The sequence below is a fragment of the Oreochromis niloticus genome, linkage group LG12, assembly GCF_001858045.2.
Source record: "Oreochromis niloticus isolate F11D_XX linkage group LG12, O_niloticus_UMD_NMBU, whole genome shotgun sequence".
Lineage (NCBI taxonomy): Eukaryota > Metazoa > Chordata > Actinopteri > Cichliformes > Cichlidae > Oreochromis > Oreochromis niloticus.
In genome coordinates, this window is record NC_031977.2 from 26201408 (window position 1) to 26227013 (window position 25606).

A 25606-nucleotide genomic window follows, 5' to 3' on the forward strand; every position below is an offset into this window, starting at 1 on the left:
CCAGTATACCCATACAGACAGCTCAAGTCCTAGTTTCTTAGGTCTCTTCCCATCATTCTCAGCAAAATACTTTTGAAATTTGAAAAAGAACAGCAAAAAGCATATGATAAATGAGAAAAGTATTTTTTATTACATGATTCATTCCACTATTACATTTTTCAATGTGTGGACATCACAATGCAGAAGAGGCAGCGTGAGAAATAAAAAGGTTTGCACATTCCACTTAAATAATTTCACTCGTACTGCAGAACAAGTGACACGAAAGGCTTCGTAAAAGCTTCCATAAAAAGCTGATTTTACTTGTTTTATACCAACTGTAACACTTTGTGAACACAAAGCAAAAACAGATGAACAAAGCTGATGAACCTTCTGTGCCAAAGGACGGCGAGCCAGAAGGTTTTCCAGAATGTTTGCTGGTGGTTGTTAGTTTGCTTCGTTCTTTGAAGCCTCATCAAAGTTTTCAACGAGATCTGAAAATGGAAAAGGGAGAATAGAGAGGGGTGTATAGCAGATCAAGACAAAAAAACAAAAACGTTGCCCAAGTAAGAATAAGCCCTTAGAATTGTTGGCAGAAGCCTGCCTTACACTCACATCCACATTTGTATATATGTTACTAAACATTTTAAACCAAATAAGGGGACATGTATCCCATGTGATAGACAGACTTGAACGTGATGGTCATATTTTCTTACCTGGAACTTCATCGTCCTCCTCTTCAGCAGCAACCATGGGAGCCTTGTTGTCTCCTGGTATTTAAGAATGCAGGGAAGGGGGAAGACAAAAAGATTTTGAGAGAAAGAACTCAAATCTACTGCAAACAAACAGGTCAAGAAAAGAGCACTGTGGGCACCTGGTTTAGGCAGATTCTCTGCTAATCTCCGAAGGCTGGTGAGACTGTCAGCTCCCAGCTGGTTTAGGATTCCCGGAAGCATCTCTGTGAGCTGTTTGTTCTCAGCGTGTCCTGTGATTGTAAAAGTGTTGGCAGCCAAGGAGGCCTGAACCTTTGGGTTATTAAAGTGGATCACTGTCCCATGGTTTGTGAACATATTCACCTGAAGTGGTGGTGAGGTGGGGAGTGGGGGAAGAAAACAGTTTAAGGTAAGTGTAAAAGAAGACAATACACACTCCAAGCACCCTTTTCCAACCATCTCTGGTTTCCAGTCAGATGGCTTACAAATAACATGCTTACACCACAGATTCTCTTTTATTTCCTTTAAAAAAAGCAAAGCTTATCTAAAATGCTGTTTTTTTTCCTCAGAACCAATGAAGTTTAACATTTAAAAAGTACTTCAGTATCTTAACATTGCTTATTAATACATTTCAGCACTGTAAATCCATTAAATGTGAATGACTGCCTATTTTGTGCTGTACATTACAGAAAGAACCTGCTGTACCTCTTCAATGCCAGAGATATTGTTGACTCCCAGTTTCTTCAGGGAAAACTGCAGCTTCTTATCATCTGCCGTAGCCGTTCTGTGCACCACCTTCTTCTTTCTGCGAGCTGACCCCTAAAGAGCAGAAACATTAGAGTCGATATTAACTCACAACTCAAAGATTACACCCAGTTTCTAGCATATGAAACCGACTCACCTTGCCGCCTATGCGGACCTGAGCCTGCAGTTTGGCAAGCTTTTCCTGGTTCATTATCGACTCCTTCATCTAATGTTAGACACAACAGATATATATATATATTAAAAGGTAGGTTAGTCTGGCTGTAAACAGTTCTTTTTAGTGTTTACAGAAATTACTGTAGAATCTTTGTATCTTTGCAAAGTTGCCAAGGAAAGCCACCTGGGATTCAGTACGAAGTGCCTTACTTACAAACAGAGATGGGCAGTAACGCGTTACTTTACTCGTTACTTGAAAAAAGTAAGGGATTACTATTGCAAAAACGGTAATTAGATTACTGTTACTTTCCCGTAAGCACGCTGCGTTACTAAAACCGTGATTTTTTTTGTGAGAGTGTCTCATGACAATGACGTAAGCGAGTGCGACGTTCGTGGCAACAGCTGTGTGCAGATCAACAATGGATAATATAACGAGTGCGGGAGAGAGTATGAGCGTGCAGCGTTTAAAGCGTGGAAGTACTGACCTTACTTTGAGTTTGATTCCGTAAAAAGTGACAAAAACATTAGCATCCGCTGTTCACTGCGTGGGAAGAAAACTTCTTTTTACAGCGAAAAAACCCCTTAACTTCCGAGCAAGCACCGACTATGCTACCACGGAATGGGAAATTCACAGACAAACTCGCGGATTCTTCCACTAACCGCTGCGGCACACCTGCACGAGGGCAAACATCCGCCTGCTAGACAGGTGAAAATAGAGCAACAGGACCGCTGAGTCTTTGATTTTATTTACTTTCTGCTGTGTTTCACTTGCATTTATTTGAAAGAGTGAGTGTAAACACAAAAAAATATTTTATTGTATGTGCTGGAATGTGCAGAAAATAGGTTTAAATGTTAAACAAATTTCCTCCAGTCAGAGAATGTTGCATATAATTTAATTTTTGCTTGATGCATAAAGTTAAAAGATTAAAACTAATAAAACAAGTTTTAAAAAGAGACTTTTCCATTTGATTACATTTTGTATGATGGATTATGCAGAAAAAGTAGAATTGGGCTTAAAGATCTATTGCTTTATCACTTATTCAGGCTGTAAATCGTGTTTTTAAAAAGTAACTAAGTAATTAATTACTTTTAAAAAATAATCAGTAAAGTAACGGGATTACTTTTGGGGGAAGTAATCAGCAATTAGTTACTGATTACTTTTTTCAAGTAACTTGACCAACACTGCTTACGAAAGTCAGTCATTTGGGGAAAACAAAAAAAAATCTCCCTTGACACAATTACTCAGAACTAAATTTGGTTAACTACTCATTTTTCATTTAGAAGCTGAGCAAGATGTGGGACTCGCGCAAATATTAAACATGCAAGTTTGTATGAAGGATCTCTCTGGATACCCTTATGACTAACAAAGGAGCAATTTATAAAACTATACGCCATCAATCGATGACATAAAACATGAAAATGGTAATAACGAAGTGCCAACCTAAAACTTCCCCAACTCCCGACCAGAGCTATGTTGTCTCAAGCAATTAACGAGAAAGCACAACTGTCCCGGCCAAAAATAGCTGCACACCGCAAGTCTCGGCTTAAGCCCTTCATGAATCAGAGGTGGTCAGCTGAAGTCAGTGCCCTGAAACGTCATAAACCCGCTTTCCCAACATGTTCTTACGATGCAAACTTCTGCTTTTTGATCAAACCCTGACGGCATGACACTTATTTATTCTAATAATATTCACAAATTATGTCAAATGAGCTACTGGCTAGTTAGCAATTCGAGCTAATGAACTAGCCCAGGCCTCTTAAACTGATGTTAGCATTCAGGTACAGCTGATGCCGTCATTGCGTTTAAACCCGTAATAAGACTGTGGAGGGGATGTTCAAACGTCAGGAGTAAAACTGCATGAGTCTAAAAAAATCTAAAATGGGTAGACGGTACTGAACTAACCTGAGAGTGTGTAAACACGCGGATCACACCGTTGATAAGGGACAGGAAAAAGGAGCGAAATCCGGAAGTGACGCCGTTAGATGCCGGATGGCGAAAAAGCTTACAAAATATGTCCTGTGACTTAAAAACAGCGTTAATTCCAGTGTTTTCGAATAAAAAAAAATTAGTTCAAAACTTTCAAAACAGCTACTTTAAATGTAGTTAAAAATATGGGACACAACTGAAGATGATCAGATTTCATTAGCAGAAAAATACATATATTTACTTAAAATCCAAATGTTATCATTTTATTAGTTTTATTACCCATCACATATATTAAAAAAATACATATAAATATAAAGGCTTTCACTTTAGGTAATCATTTAGTGTAAATTTTACGGTATGCCACAACGGAAGTAGTCACGCATGTAGTCATGGCGTCCTCCTGTTCACGAGAGACAACGTGATTACTCGATAACATGAGAAACTTTTTGTTTACTTAGACAGCCAATATCAGTATCATCCAATTTCAGCATATCATAAGAAAAAAATACGTTTGGACTTCTGGACTTTTTCACTTGAAAGGTGAGAATCGTCAGAGCTCAGTACGAAGAAAATGCTAGCTGGCTAAAGTGCAGTGTGCTAGCTAAGTTGTGCCTTACTGAACACGTTGGGCCACTGTCCGAGTAATTAACTGTGTCTGATTTGAATCTAATAACTTTGTGAAACTTTCAGCTATTCGGGAAAAAAAATGAGGGTGCGTGTCTTCGATTGTTATGTACAACAAAGCGTTACAGTGAAGTAAAGTCGTTAGCTCGCAAGTTCCAATCTCGGGAAGGTCTAATATTCGAAGTAAAAGGTGGAGAGCACTGCAATACAGTCCGTTTTGAACAAAAAAAGGTTTAATTTAAAACTGTTTAAATGTTGTTGAAAAATCACAGTGACAGTGTCACATTCTGAATTCTGCTGTACTCCCAAACTGAAGCTACATCATGTTAATGTTGGGTCAAATTATCAAATTAATCTAATCTATTACAATCGAAATAAAATTGTCAGTTTTAGACAGAAATGTACGTTTGGATATTGTTGGTCACAAAAGGAGTTCTTGTTTTTCTACCTGCAGTTTTGAAGAGTAAATATGTATCCCTGTTTTTATCCCTTATTTATCTTCACAGACGTAAAGTGATCAGCACAGAAATGGCTTCATTTAAACCCACAAAAATTCAAGTTTATCCAAAACTTGGAGAGAAAGTCACTCAAGACACACTCTACTGGAAAAACTACAAGGTAAGACTTTTCTCTCCTATGCGGTTTCATGATTATTATCATCTAAAAATGTCCTTTATGGTATAATCACCATTTTGGTTTGTTTATTGTTCCCTAAACTTGTTATTGTAAGACCTTTCTATTTCAGTAATGCGTCATTGTCAATATAATAGCTTAATAGCAGAGTTACACTTATCAGAAGACTAACTCTTCAGGATATTCAGACTGTGGAATTGGAATATGAATAAATAACAAAATATGTTGAAAAAAAATTAAATTTTAATTACTGTGGCACTGTTCTGTAGTTGTTTGCACTGTCGCCTCACAGCAAGATGTCCAAAAACATGCTTAACTGGTGATTCTAAATTGATCATATGTTTCAACATTAACATGATTGGTTGTCTGCCTCTGGACAACATGGATGGATGACATTTACTAATAATTGCTTTAAATTCTTTTCTCGTCTTACTTTGTTTCTCTTCCTACAGGCTCCAGTCCAGATAAAAGAATTTGGCGCAGTCACAAGCATAGACTTCTCCCCGGTGACTCCACATAATTTTGCTGTGACAGCATTCACAAGAGTATGTTAGCTTTGCTTGTATTAATGTAGAATTTTCCACTCAGTTTAATCTGGGTTCACTTTAACAATTCTGGCTTATACTGAGTTCTTAATGAGTAATAAACTTTTAAGTATGCAGGATGTGTTTAAGATGTCGTCTAATTCAAACACTCATTTTGTTACAGATCCACATTTATGGGCCATTTTCCCAGGAGCCTGTCAAGTCATTTACCCGTTTTAAGGATACAGCTTACTGTGGGAGGTTCAGGTCAGATGGTCAGCTCCTTGTGGCAGGATGTGAGGACTCTGTCGTGCGACTATTTGATGTTAGTGGCAAGGTGGCCCTTAGGCTGTTTAAAGGACACACAAAGTAAGTTTTACACAAGCCTCTGTCTGACTGTGACAAAGTGTTCTGTCATAGAATTTAAAGGAAGGGTTACAAAATAAGCTTAATTTCAACTTCCTGATGCACTTTGAGGTTACTACTATTCTTGGCACTCTAACTATCATCTAATTGGCTATGATGGCAGTTAGGAGGAAGTGCCTGTGTATCAGTTTTTCCTTGCTCACTTTCAAATCCACATATTCACATATAGCCTCTATAGCACTAACTTTGAAGGAACCAAAACAGATCATCAGTATTTAAAGTTTGTGGTTTACAGCATGTTGCTGTGTGGTGTTTTTATCTTTAGTAATAAAATTTAAGTGAATTGTTGAGGATTCTTACTTGTAGTTTTCAGCAGCCTAATTTCTTTCCGCATGTCACTTTCACTGGTAGTTACAAAAGAAAAAAATCAAAACATGTTACTAATGACTATTGCTAATGATTTATTTTATTGTTTATTCAAACATTTTTGATGATTTCAAACTTAATTTCAGTCTTATTGGTTATTACCTGTTCACCTGCAATACTTCTATGGCCCACCAGGTGGATACTCTCCACATTAGAAATCAATGGTCCACCACTAAAGACATAATGCTGATGTCCTGTTAAAATGTCTGAATGGCCCTGATGAGCTGACAGTGTCTTATGAGGTTGTTTTTTTTAGTAAAGGAGTAGTTGAATGATGATTTCTTGAGTGATCCATCGACTGAATTTGATGATGACATCAAGAATTCTGACAGCCTGTACTTCTGACTTATAAAAGTGCAATCTCGAACGTGAACTGATAAAAATCATGTCATTTGTTTTTATTTTTTTTCCCAGGGCAGTACATTTAACAGACTTCACCTCAGACCGTTACCAGATCCTCACAGGGTCGGATGACTATACATGTCGACTTTGGGACATTCCAAATGCCACTGAGCTCACCACCTACAGAGAGCACACAGATTACATTCGCTGTGGTGTCACGAGCAAACTCAACAGAGATCTCTTCATAACTGGTGAGATAGAAGATCATTTTTAATTCTCTGTGGAAATATTGAGAGGAGGACAGGAAGTTAACATTTTGCCCTGTTGGCATCAATCACACTCACTTTATGTTTCAATTTCGAGTGCAGTTTTTACCAACAGTCATGTAATGAAAGAAAAACATCTCCTGCACCACATAATGGAGGATTCAAACAAAGAACAGTAATCTCATTAATGTAATGTTAAGACAGAAGTACACTAATTCATATTCAAAGTCAGTAACTGCAGAAAAACTACATAATCTCACTCCAAATGCTACCCTTTATTGTTGAATCAAGTGATGCTGCAGATGGAAGGATGTTTACAAGGATGAAAAAGTTTGGCCTGATTTTGTGTGACTAACATTTGATGCTCTTTTTCTAGGATCATATGACCACACAGTGAAACTGTTTGATGCCAGAGTGGAAAAGAGTGTGATAACCATGGACCATGGCCAGCCAGTGGAGAGTGTCCTCCTCTATCCCTCTGAGGGACTTCTTGTGTCTGCAGGTAGTCACCAGTATAATTCATATCATTCAAACAATGACTGTCTATTGAGCTAATTTTAAGCTTCACGCCTTTTTTACTTCCTGGAATCCGTTGGCATACTTTCAGTCATCTGCAGTTTAAAATAATCCGTGTTTATCTTGCACTGGGCCTAGGTGCTGCCCCTAGTAATCTATCGTCTGAAACTAGACATAGCTACAAATAACCTACCTTTAAGCCAGTACTCTTCTTAGTAGATGGGTGGATCTGCTATCCTCACAACCTTTTTATGAAATGACAATTTGAAGGATGTCCTTTGTCTTTTACCGACACAAGAGTAGGAGAAAACTGTCTAAAACTGACCACTTGAACCAGGCTGAAACCTGGGTCTATTGGCCTATACGGATTACCTGTACATATGCTGACTTCATTATTTGAAACTTTGGCCATGTTTAATATGAGCATCCACCATCCTAACACTACATATATTGTAGAAAATAAGGAAAAGCATCATAGACCGCAATTTAATGATTTCATTTTTATGTGCCAGTCCTAAGGCTGAATAAATGGGAAAGTTGTGTCAGGAATGGTATCTGGTGTAAAATCTATGCCAAATTATCCAGCTGCTATGGCAACTACTTGGAATAACTTGTGTTAAGTACTTATTTAGTACTTGTTAAATATTTATTTAGAACTTAATTTTCTTGGACTACCACATAGGGCAACAACAGCAGTCCATTTCATGCTTCACTGTGGCTGCAGTTCAGACAAACGTTACAATATTTTTGTTTTATTACGTGCCCTCATTCACAAACCCTACATTATATTTAATCATGGTTAACCACAGCATTAAAAAACCTTCAATCACTTTTTTTTTCAGGAGGGCGGCATGTGAAGGTGTGGGATCTGCTAAAAGGAGGCCAGCCTCTGGTGTCACTGAAGAACCATCACAAAACTGTCACAAGTTTGGCTCTCAGCAGCAACGGACAGAGACTGCTGTCAGCTTCTCTCGACAGGTAAATGTCAAACGCATGCAGGTCTGTCATAACAAAGAAAGAGGAAATGTTCTAACTGGTGGAGTCAAACATCACAATGCTGAATATTTAGTTAATAGTACATTTGTAAATCATGTGCTTGGTTTCATTCTGTGTACATAGGGCGTTCATGAAAGAAAAGTTACTCTCATTTGAACCACCCTTTATAAATAAAGACTGAATAATTGAATTTGATTTAATGCATATCCTCTGTTTGTCTTCCAGGCACGTGAAGGTGTACAGCACAACAAACTACAAAGTGGTCCACAACTTTGACTATGCTGCTTCTATCCTCAGTCTGGCTTTGGCTGTAAGTCATGCACTTGACCCTTTGTTAGTTGCTAAAATATATATTTTATTTACTATTTCAACTTCTCTGTAGATGAAGTGCATTCACTGAATTGTACCCCACCAAAGTGAGCTTAGATGGGAGAGATCAACTATAAGAATTCATTCTGCTTCTTTAATTGATTAAAGTAAAACTCTGAATATCTCTTTCTTTTTAGCCGGATGATGAGTCCATTGTTGTGGGTATGACCAACAGTATTCTGAGTATCAAACACAGGAAAAACCAAGAAGATTCAAAGGAAATAGCTGGCCAACAGAGGCGCCGTCCATCGTATCGTGTCTTTGTGAAAGGGAAAAATTATGTCCCTAAACAGGCAAGTTCACAATTAGTAACATGTAGAAGGTGCGAAAATCATTCTGAGATGTAATGCAAGGTCTAAATAGATGATAGTTTCTTAATGTGCTAAATAAGTGTTAACACGAAATCAGATTGACTCATGAGACTGTTTGATTTCTCACCTTTGATTCATTCATTTCTTGGTTCTTCTCTAGGATGATTATCTTGTCAGTAAGCCTGTCAAAGAACATTTGGCCAAATATGACAAGCAACTTCGAAGGTTTAACGTATCCAAGGCTTTGGATACAGCTCTGGAGGTATGCGATTTATTGATTTATAGTTTTGGCATCAAGGTTTAAATACTTCATGTCATTGTTGAGGTGCCTTTTAGTCACTATGTTGTTCATTTTACAGTCGGCAGTACACAACAGTACGTGCAGTTATTTTGGGAAAATAAAAGTTTAAAGTTTTATTGTGTTTAATGTTCAAAGGTATTGATTTTTTGTTTGTAGACATGGATCAGATTCAGAAAGCCTGAGATCACCATGGCTGTTATAAAGGAGCTGGATAGAAGAGGAACACTGAAGAATGCACTGGCAGGAAGGGATGAACGAGGGCTCTCTCAGTTGCTCAACTTCCTCATCGGGTGAGATGCCAGAGAAAACTAAGCCATAACGTTAACATTGTGACCCCCCACAAACGAAGTGAATAACAGCCTCAAGGTCTAAACAAAATTACACTAATTATTTGATCAGTGCTCGTAATTGATGTTTTATTTATCAAAAATGGACAGTTATTAATACCTAATCAATTCTGGGCACTTTTGGACCACAGAACTTTTTGTGTAGTTCCTCTAATTCTTGGAAGACGTCGCTCCAATTTTGTGTGTCTGCACTGCAGGAATTTTTTTTTTAAAGTACCTGCTACAGGGTAAAGAACCTTTGGCACAAAAAAATCCCCTTTGACTGATGTAAGTATGGTGATTTACAAATTTGTAGGACAACACTTGTGTCTAAAATAAGTACTATTACTTTACATCTTTTGTCTAGTGTAGAATTTAAAAATAGCTGTCTGAATTCTGAAAACGCGTCACAGAAAGTACCATAGCTCCCTGCATTTTGTGTTCTTTTTTTGTTTCTATCATGGTTAGTACCCCATATAAAACATGGGACACAACCACACGGTAATTACCACATAATGCACCGACACTAGCATAAATGCTGGCAACAACAGTGGCCGCTTATTTAGGTTCTGTTGTAGGGGAATCTACAAAGATTCCCCATGGAAGTAGAAATCAGGCCTTGGCGTGCTCTATGTCTGTGCCTCAGCAGGTTAGAGCTGCTTTGGTGGCACAAAAAGTACCAAAAGAGAAGTCATAATGTTTTGGCTCATTGAATTGAATGTTTTGAGTTTTATAGTTTGCAGCTGTACAACAGATCATGCAGAAAAATGTTTCCCACATTCATTCTTTTTTTTCTGTTTCCTCCAGGAACTTTGTTGATGCCAGATTTACTCCCGTCCTCGTAACAGCAGCCGAGATGATCCTGGACATCTATCAGTCAATCATTGGCCAGTCACCCTTGGTGGACCGACAGCTGCTGCGGTTGCAGGACCTTGTGGAGAAAGAGCTCGATTACCAGAAGGAACTCTTGGAGGTGTTGGGCATGTTGGACACAATGTTTGCTTCCTCCCTTCCAAGAAAGGAGGTGCCATGCTCTGGCATCGGCAAGTCTAACGGTCTGACTCAGGGAGAACCAAGCACCTCAAAACCACAGCTTCAGGTCACCTGAGACTTATAAGCTACTTTAGACTGGGTTTAAGTACCTTTAAAACATTTCTTATTGGACCATCAGACGCAGAGCCCCTGTCTAGGACGTTTCGAAAAGGAAAGGTGCAAGTTTTAAGAGACTGACGAAACCACAGTCTCACTCTGGTGATTTAATTCAGTGTGACTAGCACAATAAGCATCAGAGAGACCATACATTTACTGTATGAAGAATATCTGAATGTGTGGATGTAAAGCAAAGCATTTCTTGTATTAGAAATCTTATATTTACAAGTCGAATTGTAAATGCAAGTGTGTGTATATGTATGGTAGTGGCTGAGTTCACTGTGAGTGTGTATTTTTATAATATCTGACATTGGTAAATGTTTCATGAGCAAATAAAAAATAAGTCGTTTGTCATTTCCACACTGACTGATTATAATTATTCAATTGCTTTGAACAACAGGCTCGAGTAACTGCGCAGTGAATTTCCACTGTTAATATGAATGTGATTGTTTATATAGCCTGGCACAGTTTTATCGCCCTCCATTGGGGGGCGCTGTAACCTCAAAGAAACTGAACTTTCACTCGTAAAGGAGGAATTTGCATGTGAGCAGACGGAAGACAGAAGGCTTAAACGGAGACAGGAGAGGATGCTGTGTCAGTGGAGGCTGAGGCTCTCAGTCTGCAAACGCATCAGCACCGACTGTCGACCACTTCCCAACTTGTAGCCTAAATACGGACAGTTGAATTAGCAGTTAGCAAAAGGAGGATGAATCCGAATTAGAGGGATTTTTCTCCCCCACATATAAGCGTGCTGCCAAGGTTCTTCTGTCGGAGTTTGAGCCCCTGTGCAGGTGGGTGCATCAATATTTTACTTGAGGAATGAGTTCAGTGTGTGTTTTGCATGTAGTTTTACTGACAGTTTGCTGACTCGTTAAGACTCCTAAAACAGCATGCTTAAAAAGCTTTTAGCAATAAGTAAGATTACTTTGAGCCATCAAGAAAAAATACAATTGCACCTAAAGATAGGTGGAGGATATTTTATGAGAAATAGCCACTGACGTCCCAACTGTGATGAGCACTTCTGCTGTGTCATATAGCTAGCATATTTACAAAATAGTGCAAAGTCCCCCTACCCCCTTTAAATTGTTTTCCTTTGACACTCTGATATTTAGTTGATAATATTTTAAATAAATATGCCATTTTAAATGTAAATGCAATGCAGTAATCAAGAAAAGGAAATATTTTCTTTAAAAATAGTTGTGTTACAGCTGTTGTGTCCAGTTTAAGAAGTGACCACTGATAGAGAACAGATCTGAACCCTGCAGGCTGAAATCCAATCGATTTCCTACTAAACACGCAGGCACACACACACACACAGCAGATTTGGGAACATTTGGAGTTTTGGTGCTTCAAAACACAAAGGCAGAATAGTATCATCATTAAAATCATTATACTTGGGATCAAAAGATTATCCTGTCTCATCACAGGACCCCTGACTCAGCACGGCACATAAAAGGTTTGGTAATCTCTTCAGGATCAGAGGAAAAAGCAGAATAACCAAAATAACAAAAGGGGTAATGGGTAGTCACATGACCACACCGAGTGTGCGGTGTGTTTTCTCTATTTCATTTTAGTCTCTCAGTTATCTTTTTGTTTTATGTTTGTCTTCCCTGCAGATGGAACTGAGCAGAAGGAAAGTGCCTCTGTATGTAAGTATGCGCCCCAGTTTGCAGTCTAGATCAGCTTCTTAAATTAATCTCAACAGTTAGTTTTCCCTCTGGAAAATCTCTAAAAATTGAGTTTGGAATTCATTGAGAGATCGGCAGCCTTGTTTATAGAAAATGAAAGTCACTGACAGATTGTGCTCACGATTAAAACGCTATGTTTATGGAAAGTGGAACAAATGCTGTGTCTGAAAGGGTGTGACTGATATGTCTTCCTATGTCTGTTCATCACGTTAGCTGTAGTTTCTCTGTACGGTTTATTTAAATGTGAACCGTGTGTGAGCGTTTCACTGTGTTGATGGAAATGGTGTTTTCAGACATATGAATAAATCATTTCTGTGTTTTGTTGGTTTTTTGTTTGTTTGTTTCTTTGCTTTTGAACACTAATTCAGAGTAACTCAGGAAAAAAAATAAACATATCCATCAGCACATAGGTGACAATAACATTCTGGCATTTGTGTATCTACCTAGCAAATCAGTAACTCCGTGATTCATTCCCAGTGATGTTTTTTATTTGTATTTTACTTACTCAGAGATGAAAGAGAAATTGTATTTGCTGTGTATTTGACTTGTGGTGTTTTTGATCATGGTAACCCTTTGAACCCCTGCTGCCTGTGATTAAGCTGTACACAAACAGGGCATGACTTTGGTCAAATATTATTTTTATTGGTTTGGTGACCAAACAGTGTAAGCAAAATAATGCTTCTCTCGAGATCAAAGGCAGATGTGTTGCTCACACTTCAAGTTACTTCAGTAATCTATAAGAGTATGTGTTTTATTTGGTGTTTTCCTTTCATTTGAGGTTATTTAAAGGTCAACCAATGCTTAATGTAGACACACTACCATGACTATTTTGTGTAATGAAACACCTACTCCTCAAATGTTGCACCTTCATTCAGTAGAGCTTCACTCTTTATGCAACAACTGATTTTTAAAAGCTGAAGGCAAAACTGAAGAAGATTGCATGTGGGTTAAGAATGATAGTCAATAACCAAGCCAGCAACTCAGTGAGTTTGGAGCAAAATAGCACCGCTTGGTTGCTCACAGTGACAATGCTAACAACAGCAGTGTTTAGGATGTAAAGTCATAGATTAATGACAATGTTAATAGTTTTTTTTCTAATGTTTCGGCCCTCAAAACAATGCATTGAACATGTAAACTTTTTAGTGATAGTGATGATTGTTGAGGGAAGGCATAACTAATTTCTTGCTCCTGATAGTTATTACAATTTTTTAAAACTTGAAAGCATGTGTCTGAAAGTGTGTGTCTGTTACTATTGTGAAAATTCAATGATCTGACTAAACCCCATGATCAGTTTCTTGTAGAACCACCTTCAGCAGCAGTAACTTGAAGTAATCGTGTTTTGTGGGGATCATTGTCCTGTTGCATGACCCAGTTTCAGCCAAGCTTTAACTGTTGGGACAGTTTGACTCTAGAATACTTTGGCAGACAGATGGTCCACTCAATGACTCCAATGTGCCCAGGTCCTTTGGCTGTTTGTGCTGATATGCTGTGCTTGTTTTTTTCCCAAATGTGGGACTGTGCATTACGACCATCTCCACTTTGGTCTCCTCTGTCCAAAGGACGTTGTTCCAGAAGTCTTGATTTGTTAGGGTGCAACTTTGCAGACCTAAGCTGTGTTACCAACTTCTTTTTAGAGAGAAGAAACCTTCTCCTGGCAATCCAAACAAGCCATACTTGTTCAGTCTTTTTCAGTGATTGTTCTAGCATGTTACAGCCTTCACTAATGTCATTACCATCTCCTGTGTTTTATTTCCTATTTCATGTCAAGCTTCTAAAAATGACAGAATACTGTTTTTCCTCTGGCCACGTGGGCCTATACACCAGTTGGCCTTCATTTTCTAAATATATACCAATCTCTCATAAGAGTCATTGACAGTTAAGATGAATAACACTGCTCATCTCACTACAATGCAGTGTTCAACCTAGAGGCAGCAGGGCTATAGCAGGAAACGTCTGCACTCAGGACTTTCTGTATGTTTTTTCTTCAATGATTTTGAACACTGCAGTCTGGTTGGTTCATCAGTTACATTAACTAAAGACTGATTTAGTGATTTCACCATTTGTGAAAATATATGATCAACCAAAGCTTCCAGCACGTTTAATTAGACTTTATAGGATAATTTGATCACATAGAGAAAAATGCTTTGTTGTATTAGTGCAGATCACTTAGCAACACAACAATGCATTTGGCCAAGTGTATAACATTGGATTTCTGCATTTTCTGGATAATATTTTTGAAACATAACATTAACCTAAGTATTATAACAAACCTAGCACACCCCTTCGTGAAAACAGAACAACGTGAGTAACAGTAAAAAGAGCAGAACAATTGAACTGGCCGAGTCAAACCAATCGAACAAGCCTGATCCTTGGAGGCAGCCCACCCAGCAACTGGCAGGACCTATAGGATGCGCTGCCAACATCACTGTGTCAGGCACCACAAGACAAGCACAGAGCTCTCATGCTCATACCTCAGCAAGTCAGAGCTGTTTTGGCAGCATCACTTGGATCTAAACAGGTGGTTTTGATATTGTGGCTGATTGGTGTATGTGCTCACATCCACATAATAATATGCTATCCTTCAAGGTGCAAGACAAAGTAAAAAGTAGCATATGGCCACACTGGCACACTTCATATCATAGAAAGCACCAGAAATAGCTTTGTTTGAAAGTCTGCTCCAATCCATTCTTCTGCTGCCTCTGGCAGTATCAACAGATATTTCCAGTATTTCGTTTAGTGACCACATAATCATTAGTGGTCACCATCTGGTCAATCATACAGATGTGGAGAGTCTTAATGAGTGTCCAGGAGAAGCCTGGTTGACGTTTGAGGATTTGTGGTAAACCTGATTTTCTCTATGTCAAGTCTTCCAGACATGAAGAAATAGATAAGTGAACACGAAGCTTGGATTAGGTGAGACAAAGAGAAATGGAGGCAGGATTACTCAAAGTGTCCCTTTTTTAGTCAATAAGAGGAGTGAAAACAAAAACCCTCTGGTTTTATTAACCATGAGAAATCAGGTCAGCTGTTGAGGCCAAAAGAAAGACTACTGAAAATACACTCTTAAGCCATCTACACTAATCTGTAATGTATATTGCATTTCACGGTAAACCTTACCTTTAGGACTTACATTTTGGCTGCAGCTTTGTTTTTTCCTCAGGCCTGTTCCTCTACTCCCGGCTCAGTCAGTCTTTTGATAGGTTTCCAAGAATAACCCACACAATATGTCTTGTGGCCTCAATACACTGGTCTATTGAGGCCACTGTAGGTGGACAAATTGATATCGTCTACAATAGATTTCTTCCCCTGTGACTGTTGCATGGTGGTGAAAAAGCAGCAGCTCTGTTAAAAGGCAACTAGCCTGGGAAGCTTTTATTTTGTAGCTAGTAAAGCTAGTTCATGTTCAGCCTTTATACTTGAAATCTTTTGGTTGCATTAGTTATAACCATGTATTCAAAGTGGAAACATCACACGAAGACAACAGCATGGACCCAGAAATGTGCAAAGATGCAGAAATCTGTTAAAAGCTTTTGCAGACTGCATAAGTAGCAACTAGCCAAAGAACATAGTGGATGCATTTATAAGTATTTGTGATTAAAGAGTGAATGCTAGACTTTCTCAGGTGGTTACTAAGAAGATTGATTGAATGCTAGTGTTGTTTGTATTTACTGAAAGTGTGAATAAGCAGCTGATTTCTCACAATCGCCATATGAACAGCTTGCCACTTTTTAGCTGACAAGTTAAAAAAATGAATAGCTTGTGCTTTCAATATAACATAAATATTCTTTAAATATATAAAACCTCAAGGTCTCAGCAAATCAGATTTCCTGGTGTCCTGAAAGGCTTGTATTGTTTTAATGTAATTAACAGAACAGTTATAGGATGTCTTATTTTTAGATATGTACTAGTCGATTTATTTATTATTTATCATTATTATTATTTTTATTTATTTGTGTGACTGTTCAAACCTTTTTTCATTCTTTCTTTTGCCTTAAATGAGAAATCTAAAGTCTTGTAGCTTGTCTGGATCAGGGCAGGTCTTTGAGGAGACACTAAGGCATTCCTGTTTTTATTGAGGGGGGGATGGTTTATTGTACCCTCGAGAGGAACGCTATCAGGGGATTTGGTGTACTTTACAGAAATCTAGAACATCAGAATCAGAATAAAGTCTTGCTCTAAAATGAGCCTGTATACTTAACAATAGATGTATTGTTTTTGATCGGTAGCGTCTTTCTTCTTTGTTTTTCCTCTCGACCTCTCCCACATTCATTTATCTCAGGGCGAAGCAAAGGTATTTGCATTGCTGGACGGTTTTGACTCTGCGCCAGAAGATGCAGAGGTTTACATTGTTTTGGAAGGATCCACACTGATCCATGTTACCAGGGCTCACAGTGATGTCATGCTCTGCTTTATTGTGCCCGGTATGTTCATGATTTTCTGATGTAGTATTACATGTATAGTACTGTGTAAAAGTCTTAAATCACCCTCTATTTCTTTGTATTTTGCTAGGAATATTAGAAATACATATGGCGAACATACATGGAAATATAGTTTCCTCCCTGTTTCAGTACCTTAAGATTGCTTCTTAACAGCCACCCTTCCAATAAGAGCATTTCTGATGAAGCTTTCATGAACAGTAGATAAATCAACTGAATAACAAGATGCTTCTCTCGGATCCCGTGTCACAGCTTTGCTGGATTTTTTCCCCCTATTTCTTAAGAACATGATTTTCAGGTAGTGTTCCTTCATTTTAATGTTTTTTAGGTCTGCCACTTCTTTTGGCCTTCACTTATTTGGATATCATGAAGCTATTGCTTAACAAACCCCATAAAAATTACATGAAAGTTTGGCTCTTTGGAAGCAAAATATAAAGAAATGAGGGGTTTTATGTTCTCATGTCTTATGCCATATTTTGATATTTTACAAATGTAAACATTAGTATATTCTAGCAATCCCAGGTTTTTCCACTTTTTCTTTCCCTTTTATGTATCATAATACCTAAAAGAAGTATGTATTTGAATCTTCAAGCATACCGGCTTACACATAAACAAGTCCCTACAGTGGCTTGAGCTCTGACAGGGTGCAGAATCTTAGCAGCTTCCACATAGGAGCGAAACAGCTCCATGAACAATATGTCATTATTACTGAGCCTCTGTGTAGGTTGACACAAACAACAGGCAGTCCTGCAGGCTCAAATATACTAACTCAATGCAGAAAACGAAAAGTGCCTTTGTTAGCATCCAAAAAGAAAAGCTGATACTCAAACATATCCAAGGCTTGGAGGCATTCTTAAAGCCCTGTAACCATGGTGTGTTTTTGTAGTGTTGACTCATTTCTCACAAACCATAAATCCTTTTGATAGATTTCCTTTCACCCTTTTTGGCTTCTATTTCCGTTTATTAAAAACAGTTTGAACAAAAAAATCTGTAACTTTTGGAGTTTTTTGTTCCATCCAGTGACAGAATCATACTGTGCAAAAGAAGCTCTTTTTCATATAAAAGGATATTGTGTATTTAACTGATGTTAAATATAACTTTTGTTGTGCTTGCTTAGGCCATAATCTGGCAGAGATGGTTTCTGTCCAGGCATACCTGTGCTCTGAAACTATACCCCTCACCTGGGTAGGCGAGGCTTCATTAGAGTATGTTCATGATGATGCTCAGGTAAGAAAAGCCAAAAAAAATGTGCTTGTGGTAAAAATTACATGTTAATACAGTTTTTTGTTGTGCACTGCTTTTTAGTTCATATAATTGGAAAGAATCCTACTGACATTTTTGTATTGGAATAGGAAACACTCCAATACAAAGGCAGCAGTGAAAATAATGTTTTGTAGAGCTCTTCAGTTACACCTGATTGTATCTTATTCATAACTGGTACCCTTACAGGACCTCGCAGAGCACCTGGTAATCCATGGACATTGTCTGAACTCCACGGATCATAAAGAGCTGAGCAGCCTCTTCAACCTGGGCCAGCAGAGCTCCCATTGGGCTATGGATCGCCGAGTGGCCCTGGCCATGGCTAACCTCGATATCCCCCCAAACTGGAATGTACTCGGGAGCCACAGTGGAGACGGTGAGAGCTGTCTTATCTTGCAGAAGAGGGATTCCTATACAGTTGTGCTGATCAAAAACACATAAAATGCAGTTTTTATTTCATGAAAAAATGTATTTAAAAATATTAAAAATTGAAAATGTTTAAAATGGTACACTCTGTTTATCCAAACAAAGTTGTAGCTTGGAAAATGGGATGTTAGAGGGAGAGGTTTTAATTAAAGAGTTGATTTACAGACAAAAAACCAAAAAGTGGGCAGTTAGTGATTAGAAATGTAGCTGACAGCCTTTGTCATAATGCATCACTCAGCACTGTCCTGGTAACTATGCCAGGAGGTTGAACTCTTCAACTCTGCAACCCCTCCGCCCACCTTCTCCTCAGCCATCATTCCCATTTTCCATGCTCACCAGGCTGAAATCGGAAGTGAACATGGTCCCACGTGTTCTTCTGTTAAATTCATCAAAGCCAATTAAGCAGCATGTAATGTGGTTAATAGAGCCTTTCCATCTGGAAGTAGCCCTAGGCAGAGCTCAATAAATCTGAGCGAGCATGTGTTTGTGTGTTTGCGTGTGGCCTGTGTGTGTGCTGACCACCAAGTTTACTAGATGCCACCATCTGTTTGTATGATCTGAGTGTTTGTGTAGGGCCACCTACATAAATAACAAACTAGATTTAGCTGTAATATAGTTATGGCAGTCTGTTTCATTGCAACGTCTCTCTCTAAATGTCTGCAGTTAATTTGATAACACTGCTTATGACATCATTCTATTGCCGATGCTTAATACAGCTCAATAATCAATCCCCGACTTTCCTAAGTAGGATAAAGAGGATAAAGTCTAGTATTCCTCTCCTGACAGGTTTCTGGAGATTAGGAGTCATTTTTTCAGTCAGTATTCTGGTTAATTTTCAGACATTAATGGCTCCATCTATAAGTCATCTCACGACATCTTTTGCACTCGCCACACTGTCACCTCTGTGCCTCCTTATTTCAACTTTTCAACTCAAGTCAGTTTTATTTATATATTGTATTTATAGCACCAATTCATAACAACAGTCAGCTCACGGTGATTCTGTGTGTATTTACTGTGGTAGTCCTGGCCAAGTTCATGCTGGACCCAGTCAGAGCTGTGAAAATGTATCTCACCCAGTATTCATCAGGCACCTTTTCATGTTCATTAGCAAAGTTTAATCTTGCAGCAATGTGCTGAAGAGCAAGCCAGGACTTTTTTTTTTCTTGGACTCTCTCCATAGAGGTTGTTATGCAATGTTCTTCATACTGACTGAGCTGTCACAAAAACTCAAGATTTCAATTGGTAAGCCTTATGCTAAGTACGAAGCGCTTCCTGTCTGTTTTATGAAGCTAGATTTTTCACATCATGCACCGTCTTTGGCATTATGTCAGGAGGAAGCTCACAGCAGCCTAATTAGTTGTACTATGACTCATTCTCATTACTTCTACAAGTATATAACAACTGATATTTTTAATTATTGTTTTTACTATTTCTTCTTCTAAAAGTGTAAAATCTTGAAATCATTTTTTTTTGTTTTACTTTCGCTGGTAATTTATTTCAGTGTGAACCCGTGTAAATCCATGATGCACTTATGCATCGTGATAGAAACATCAAAGTATAAAAGGAAGAGAAAGACTAAACATGGGACAAATCTGATTCTTTTATAAAAACCTTTTCTTTAGTTAGTATAACTGGAAGTCACAGGTGTATTCTCTTTATTTCTACTTTTGAGCCTGTAGTTTCAGTTTAGTTTCTCTGAAGTATGTTTTATCCTCTATAAAAGGAAATACTCTACTTGTCAGCTTAGAAATATTGGGATTCTGAAAAGGTGATACAGTCCTGAATTATTTGCAGTTTAAGTGCTCTTGCACAGGGCTTGACTCATTTCTCATCATCCTGCGGGTATTTCCTAATCTTTACACAGCTACCCATTACAGTACAACGGGCAAACTGTATGGTATCAGAATGTAAAAAAAACAAAAAAACATTTTTATGATAAGATGACAATTTTAAGTGATACCAAGTGTTGCTTCTGTTATATTTGTATATTTTTCCTGCAATTTATTCTATTGTGACTCGTATTTTTTGTCTTTTCAGACAGGATTTGTAATTTATATCTAAGTTAACTACTGTATTTACTTTAATGTAAACGTATTCTCTCTTTTAAGGAATAGTAATAAAATCTAAAAAAAAACTTGTTAGACAGTAAAATGTTTTTCGGCTGGAGCAGTTTTATCTGGTACAGATAGAAATCTTGTTGGACTGCATTAAATGGCAGACACAAATCTAAGAAGTCGTCACATTTGTAGACTGTCTGTTGTCACGATCTTGTTAAAAGGCTTCTGTTGCCTTAAAATAGGTCAGTGGACCAGAGGGATCCAGTGCTGCGTAAGAATAGAAATCAGTTAGTGACAGTTCAGATAATTATCCTAATTAGACGGTTATCCAGATTTCTGACATGCTAGTTTCCTCCTGGTTTTTGTGAGTCTCACATTTCTGGTTAAGCAGTTGTCTTGGCTCCTGCTGCATTCTTTCATGTCTTCAGAGATGTCATTTTTTAAAATTGTAATATATTTCTCTCCCTATTCTCCAGAGCACTGTCCCAGAGAGTCTCCCCTCCACCTAGCTGTTCGATGGGGTATGTGTCGACTTGCAGAGCTGTTGCTTTGCCAGCCTGGGGGTTTGATGGCTGTCAATCTGCCAAACGAAAATGGAGTCACGCCGCTGCAGCTGGCACAGACAGCAGGCAACACTGAACTGTTGGAGCTGCTCTCCAAGTAAGATTATAAGCTTTAACAAGGTTCTTCCAGGAGAGACTCTGACAAATGAATGACTGTTTTGATAAAACATTGTGTATTCAGTGTAGAAGTTTCCTGTGCTCCACAGTAAGGGAAAACTTTCCTTCAGCTATGTACATAACCCAGTTTTATGTTTGCTATTATCCTCGTTAACATCCATTTCTAAATTTCCAAAATACTGTGATTATATTGAAGTGATAAAGTGCATTTTGTTATTATATGCCACCTGTTTGTGTTACCTGAAAACTCCAGCTCTAACTGGATCCACACCTTTACAGGTTTATTTATTTTGCCTACAAGACCAGATCATATGCACTTAATGACAGTACATGTGATATGCAATATGTTAAAGAAGTTTGGGAAAATAGTAAAAACAGTATTCCAAATATCAACCCTAATGCCTAATATTTTTTTCTGTTGTTTTGCAGCCCACCCAATCCACTAGCTACACCTCCCGCTGGTCTTTCCCAGGTGTGGGCAGACAGATCTCGCCTGCTTAGGTTCTGTCATGACACGGGGAACCTGACTCTGACTGTCAGACAAAACCTGAGGTGGAGCTCGGAGGAGAGCCGACATGCTGACATCCTGCTTTTCAGAGAGCGACTGAGAGATGAGGACTTCCTCAGAGGGGTGAGCGGAACAACATTATGATGGTCGTAAAGATTGTAAAGGTGATATTTGTAAACACAAGAATAAAATAGAAAAAGGTAGTTGATTACAATTATATAAAAGCAAAACAAAAAAAATTTGCAGATTAAGCTTTTTTTGAGGACTTTTTTTTTGGTGAAGGTTCTTAAAGGTACTGTTAAATTAAGGTCAGGTAGAGGGTGTGCAACTAACGAAACAGAAAAATCAAAACCCATCAATACAATACTCTCTCAGTTTACCGAATCTTTTGATTTAAATGTTGCTTTTTCTCCTACAGATCAAAGCACTAAGGAGGGAGCGGGTGGAGACGATCTCAGGGAAGGAAGAACTAGTGGATGATCCTGCAGACAGTGGTATCATGCACATTCAAATCTGTCTGATTTGTGGGATTTGGAGGCCTGATTAAACTAAACCATCCAGTCTTAGCTCTCCTCTTTCATGTTGAGATGATTTGCTATTTTTCACTGTGTTGAATCTACACACTGTGGTGTCACGCAGACTTCAGTAGAAATTGACTGCCCTCATCTGGGCTTTGTGGGTACTGCAAAGATATGGCAAAAAACAAGTCAACTGTATGAAGGTGACGGTTTGTCATTTCTTTGACGAATAGATGATCAATTGTTAGCCAGTTATCAGGGAAATAAATAAAAACAATAACAACAGTCTACTTCAAAACTTTCTGCTTAAAAGTATTTCTCATCAAACATAATTATTTAAAAAAACAAGGTGTGCTTAATCATTTCTTCCAGTGGTAGATTTGGATAAAGGGTAGAGGACGGATTTACTACTTCATCAAGCAGATTTAAAGGAAGCTCATTAAAATAAAGAGTTCTTAAAATCTGATGTTGGCCTTGTTTTTAAATGCGAATATTTAAGGATATTTAAATAGATGAGTAAAAACTTTGACCTGTTCCCAGGGCTGGACTGGGACAAAAAATCGGCCTGGGCATTTTGACTAGAGACCGGCCCACCAGGTATTATAGGAAAAACCATAAATCCTTTGAATGAAAACAAACGCTGTTGTCACAGTGATGTACACTGTCTTGTTGGTATATATGTATCAGTCTAATAAACTTAAACCTACACCATCCTCCCTATTCTGGTATTCTAAACAGTACCCGAAAGTAGACTGCTTGGTCGAGTTAACCTCCTGAACTATCTACAACACATGGTGAAAACCTGAAATTAAGACAGAGAAGACTAGATGTGAGACATGATCATTACTGATTACTCATGACAGATTTAGATATATTTTCATAAACCATTCATTTGCCACATCAATAAACAGCATGGCAGGGCAAAATATTTTTTCTAAGATGGCAACATTTAAAAAGTGAAAGGAAATAGAAAGACAGGTGAGAAAGAATAAAACTTAATTGACTTTTTGATGGCATTTTACACACAGTACTGGTACAGAATCTAGAAAATGTGGGAAAATACTGGCATCATATACAGTACTTAGTTACTTCTGAAGAAATTATGATGGGACCCTAAAAAAAAATTACTATGTACAATAATGGATTTCTATACATTTTAGATCAGATGAAAACGTTTGTTGTAAGATTCAGATAATTATTTGTTAAAAGCTAGACATTTATATGAGAATAAGAAAGAAAAGTATTTCTTTGTCCCCCCCTTTCCCTGTTAATGCCCTACCTGCCCCCCTGGCAAAACTTTGCTAGACCCGCCCCTGCACAGTTACCAGCTGTCAGCTACACAGAAAAGGATCCTGGTGTTATTTTTCTCTCAGAAACAGTTCATAACTTCCCTTCAACTCATTCATGTCACCTAAAAGGTAAACCTGTTTCTCCATCACCTGTTCAGCTCTGATGATTCAGTAAGGACATCTCCTGGTTTCATCTGCATGTTTCCCTCTCACCAGATATCCAAACCGATATCATGACCAGCAGCTTTTACAGCTGTGCTCCAGCAAACATCAGCTGATACTAGAAATTAATATTAAATAAATTCTAACAACAGCTGATCAAGCTTAAACGTGCTGCTGTTGTTTAGCGCGACATCCGGTTTCCTGTTTCTGACGCAAAGTGGGCGATAAACAAACAAGAGAGAAAAGCCGATCAGCTGATCATTGATCAGTTTCATGATTGAAGTAGAAACAGGAGAGGGAGGGGGAGAGAATGGGAGAAGAAGAGGCAGCTGTGCAGCAAAGACACAGAATAACTCCAGCTTTGTGTCTTTTTCATTGTAGCTGAAGTCCGGGACAAACTGTGTTCCTTTTCACCTCAATACAAAACGTGCAATATTTACTCTGAATACCAGAAGATTCCGTTTTTTACAGGACGGTTGGAGACTCTAATAACTAACCTTATAAATAAAATAAGATAAAAACAAGTTCAACATCAATAATATCATAGCATCGCCCAGCAGTATATAAACTCCGTCATGCTAGCTAGTAAGCAGTACGAGTTATTGTAACTGACTGTAAAAAGTCAGCATAACGAAAATAAACTCCACCTAAACTTGGTTTATATCTGACCCAGATAGACTGCAGGTCATAACTTCTTACCTAAAGTTCAGTTCACTGCCTCGGGTCTCTGCTCCTTCTGCGTTTCCGTCATCCACCTGCCAGCGTGTTGCATCTGCTGGCCTCTACCACTTGCTAATGTTACTGAATCTGTGGAAGCTCCGCAATAGCCACCACCAAACAATTGAGTTATTTTTACACATCTCCCAGCATCTGGCCAATCCACCACCTTTCAGTGTTTATACCGTTACGGGAAAAAAAGAAAGAAAGAAAACCATCGGCCCATAAAAACGAAAAATCACCATCGGGCATACCGGGCAAATGTCCGGTATGCCCGATGGCCAGTCCAGCTATGCCTGTTCCTGTGCTACAGGAAAACTCAGCATGGCATAAAAATTCTTATAAAAATTCCCTACATAAGGCCTGTGGACATTATGTTGGGAATTTTAAAGCAGTTTATCCACTAGTATTTGGCATATTCCACTGAGATCCCAAGCCACATCACTAGTGTGAGTGACAGTATCTGAGCTAGTTTTGTTTTTATTTTTAAAATATTTCATCCTTCTCTTTTTTTTTGTCCCTCTGTCTTTGTCTCTCTAGCTCTGGCACTACTTTTTCTCTTCTCTCTGAAACTCTGTTCCAGCCTATCTATCTTTTATGGGCCAGTTCTGCTACATTTCCTGCCTTCATTTTTCAACATCACCCAAGGCCACTAATCAAACCACCCAAACACTAATTTCCATGTATTTCTGCCTTGTTACTGGTAAGCCATCATACACCGTGCCCTTTGATCTAGGATGAACATGTAATTAAATGAAAATGGAGATCAAGGCCACACAGTAAAAAAAAATAAATCCCCCAGGTTTATGAAAAGAAAACAAAAACCTGCGTTTACGTGGGATCATTAAAAACTGGCAAGCATCTGTGCTTACTTGTGTTTCTTTTGAAGTTTGATGGCTGTGTCTGAAAATGTTGTCTTTTTTTCAGCACTGTATCCTGATATAAATGGAGAAAACTCTGTCGTTGCAGAGAATGTAAGTATTTAACACACAGCAGTAAAACATTTTTATAACGATTCACATGCGTACAAGTCTATGGATTACAATATGATCAGAATATTCTTGACAAATTCCGTGCAACAAGAGGCGTTCCTTCCAATTTTCCTCAATATGTTATTACAGGTGGCATTTTAAAAACACTTATTCACTTTCCATGAACATCTGTACCAGCTAGTGGCAAGCA

At 38.3% G+C, this 25606-nt stretch overlaps 3 protein-coding genes across 13 annotated transcripts in view; 2 read left to right on the top strand and 1 right to left on the bottom strand.

Annotated features, from left to right (window-relative positions):
• Window positions 1-104: 104 nt before the first annotated feature.
• On the bottom strand, window positions 105-3630 carry LOC100690582 (transcription factor BTF3). 2 transcript variants are annotated; one of them, XM_005473537.4, is made up of 6 exons: window positions 3511-3630; window positions 1591-1659; window positions 1395-1508; window positions 851-1052; window positions 693-746; window positions 105-470 (listed from the first exon to the last, which is right to left on the bottom strand). In XM_005473537.4, exons 2-6 carry the CDS (start codon window positions 1657-1659, stop codon window positions 424-426), a joined length of 486 nt encoding a protein of 161 aa, XP_005473594.1. In that variant the 5' UTR covers window positions 3511-3630; the 3' UTR covers window positions 105-423. The 2 variants fall into 2 exon arrangements, with proteins under 2 accessions (XP_005473594.1, XP_025752712.1); XM_025896927.1 differs by lacking the exon at window positions 3511-3630 and adding an exon at window positions 2093-2300.
• On the top strand, window positions 1682-11043 carry utp15 (UTP15 small subunit processome component). 3 transcript variants are annotated; one of them, XM_025896924.1, is made up of 12 exons: window positions 1682-1698; window positions 4665-4776; window positions 5244-5336; window positions 5500-5684; window positions 6522-6700; window positions 7092-7217; window positions 8074-8209; window positions 8453-8537; window positions 8734-8889; window positions 9068-9169; window positions 9365-9498; window positions 10342-11043. In XM_025896924.1, the coding sequence occupies exons 2-12, from the start codon at window positions 4687-4689 to the stop codon at window positions 10640-10642; spliced, it is 1587 nt and encodes a 528-aa protein (XP_025752709.1). In that variant the 5' UTR covers window positions 1682-1698; window positions 4665-4686; the 3' UTR covers window positions 10643-11043. The 3 variants fall into 3 exon arrangements, with proteins under 3 accessions (XP_025752709.1, XP_003451132.1, XP_025752710.1); XM_003451084.5 differs by lacking the exon at window positions 1682-1698 and adding an exon at window positions 3881-4074; XM_025896925.1 differs by lacking the exon at window positions 1682-1698 and adding an exon at window positions 3881-4074 and having other exon boundaries at window positions 4673-4776.
• Window positions 11044-11228: 185 nt separating this feature from the next.
• The window catches only part of LOC100690044 (rho guanine nucleotide exchange factor 28), a 46305-nt gene continuing 31927 nt past the window's right edge, over window positions 11229-25606 (top strand). For 4 of the 8 annotated variants that reach the window (XM_025897039.1, XM_025897038.1, XM_025897040.1 and 1 more), the window contains exons 1-9: window positions 11230-11474; window positions 12300-12332; window positions 16651-16792; window positions 17925-18034; window positions 18257-18443; window positions 21027-21210; window positions 21660-21861; window positions 22157-22232; window positions 25352-25398. In XM_025897039.1, coding sequence (XP_025752824.1) covers window positions 12300-12332; window positions 16651-16792; window positions 17925-18034; window positions 18257-18443; window positions 21027-21210; window positions 21660-21861; window positions 22157-22232; window positions 25352-25398 — 981 coding nt within the window. In that variant the 5' untranslated portion in view covers window positions 11230-11474. Of the gene's footprint in view, window positions 11475-12299; window positions 12333-16650; window positions 16793-17924; window positions 18035-18256; window positions 18444-21026; window positions 21211-21659; window positions 21862-22156; window positions 22233-25351; window positions 25399-25606 lie in introns of all 8 variants that reach the window. The other 4 variants (XM_025897034.1, XM_025897036.1, XM_025897035.1 and 1 more) reach the window with 2 other exon arrangements.

Coding starts and splice junctions, on each gene's coding strand:
- utp15 (XM_025896924.1), top strand. CDS start 4,687: ATGGCTTCATTTAAACCCACAAAAATTCAAGTTTATCCAAAACTTGGA. Junction 5,337..5,499: donor CTGTGACAGCATTCACAAGA/GTATGTTAGCTT, acceptor ATTTTGTTACAG/ATCCACATTTATGGGCCATT. Junction 8,890..9,067: donor AAAATTATGTCCCTAAACAG/GCAAGTTCACAA, acceptor GTTCTTCTCTAG/GATGATTATCTTGTCAGTAA.
- LOC100690582 (XM_005473537.4), bottom strand. CDS start 1,659: ATGAAGGAGTCGATAATGAACCAGGAAAAGCTTGCCAAACTGCAGGCT. Junction 1,509..1,590: donor AGGTCCGCATAGGCGGCAAG/GTGAGTCGGTTT, acceptor TCTGCTCTTTAG/GGGTCAGCTCGCAGAAAGAA. Junction 1,053..1,394: donor ATATCTCTGGCATTGAAGAG/GTACAGCAGGTT, acceptor CCACCACTTCAG/GTGAATATGTTCACAAACCA.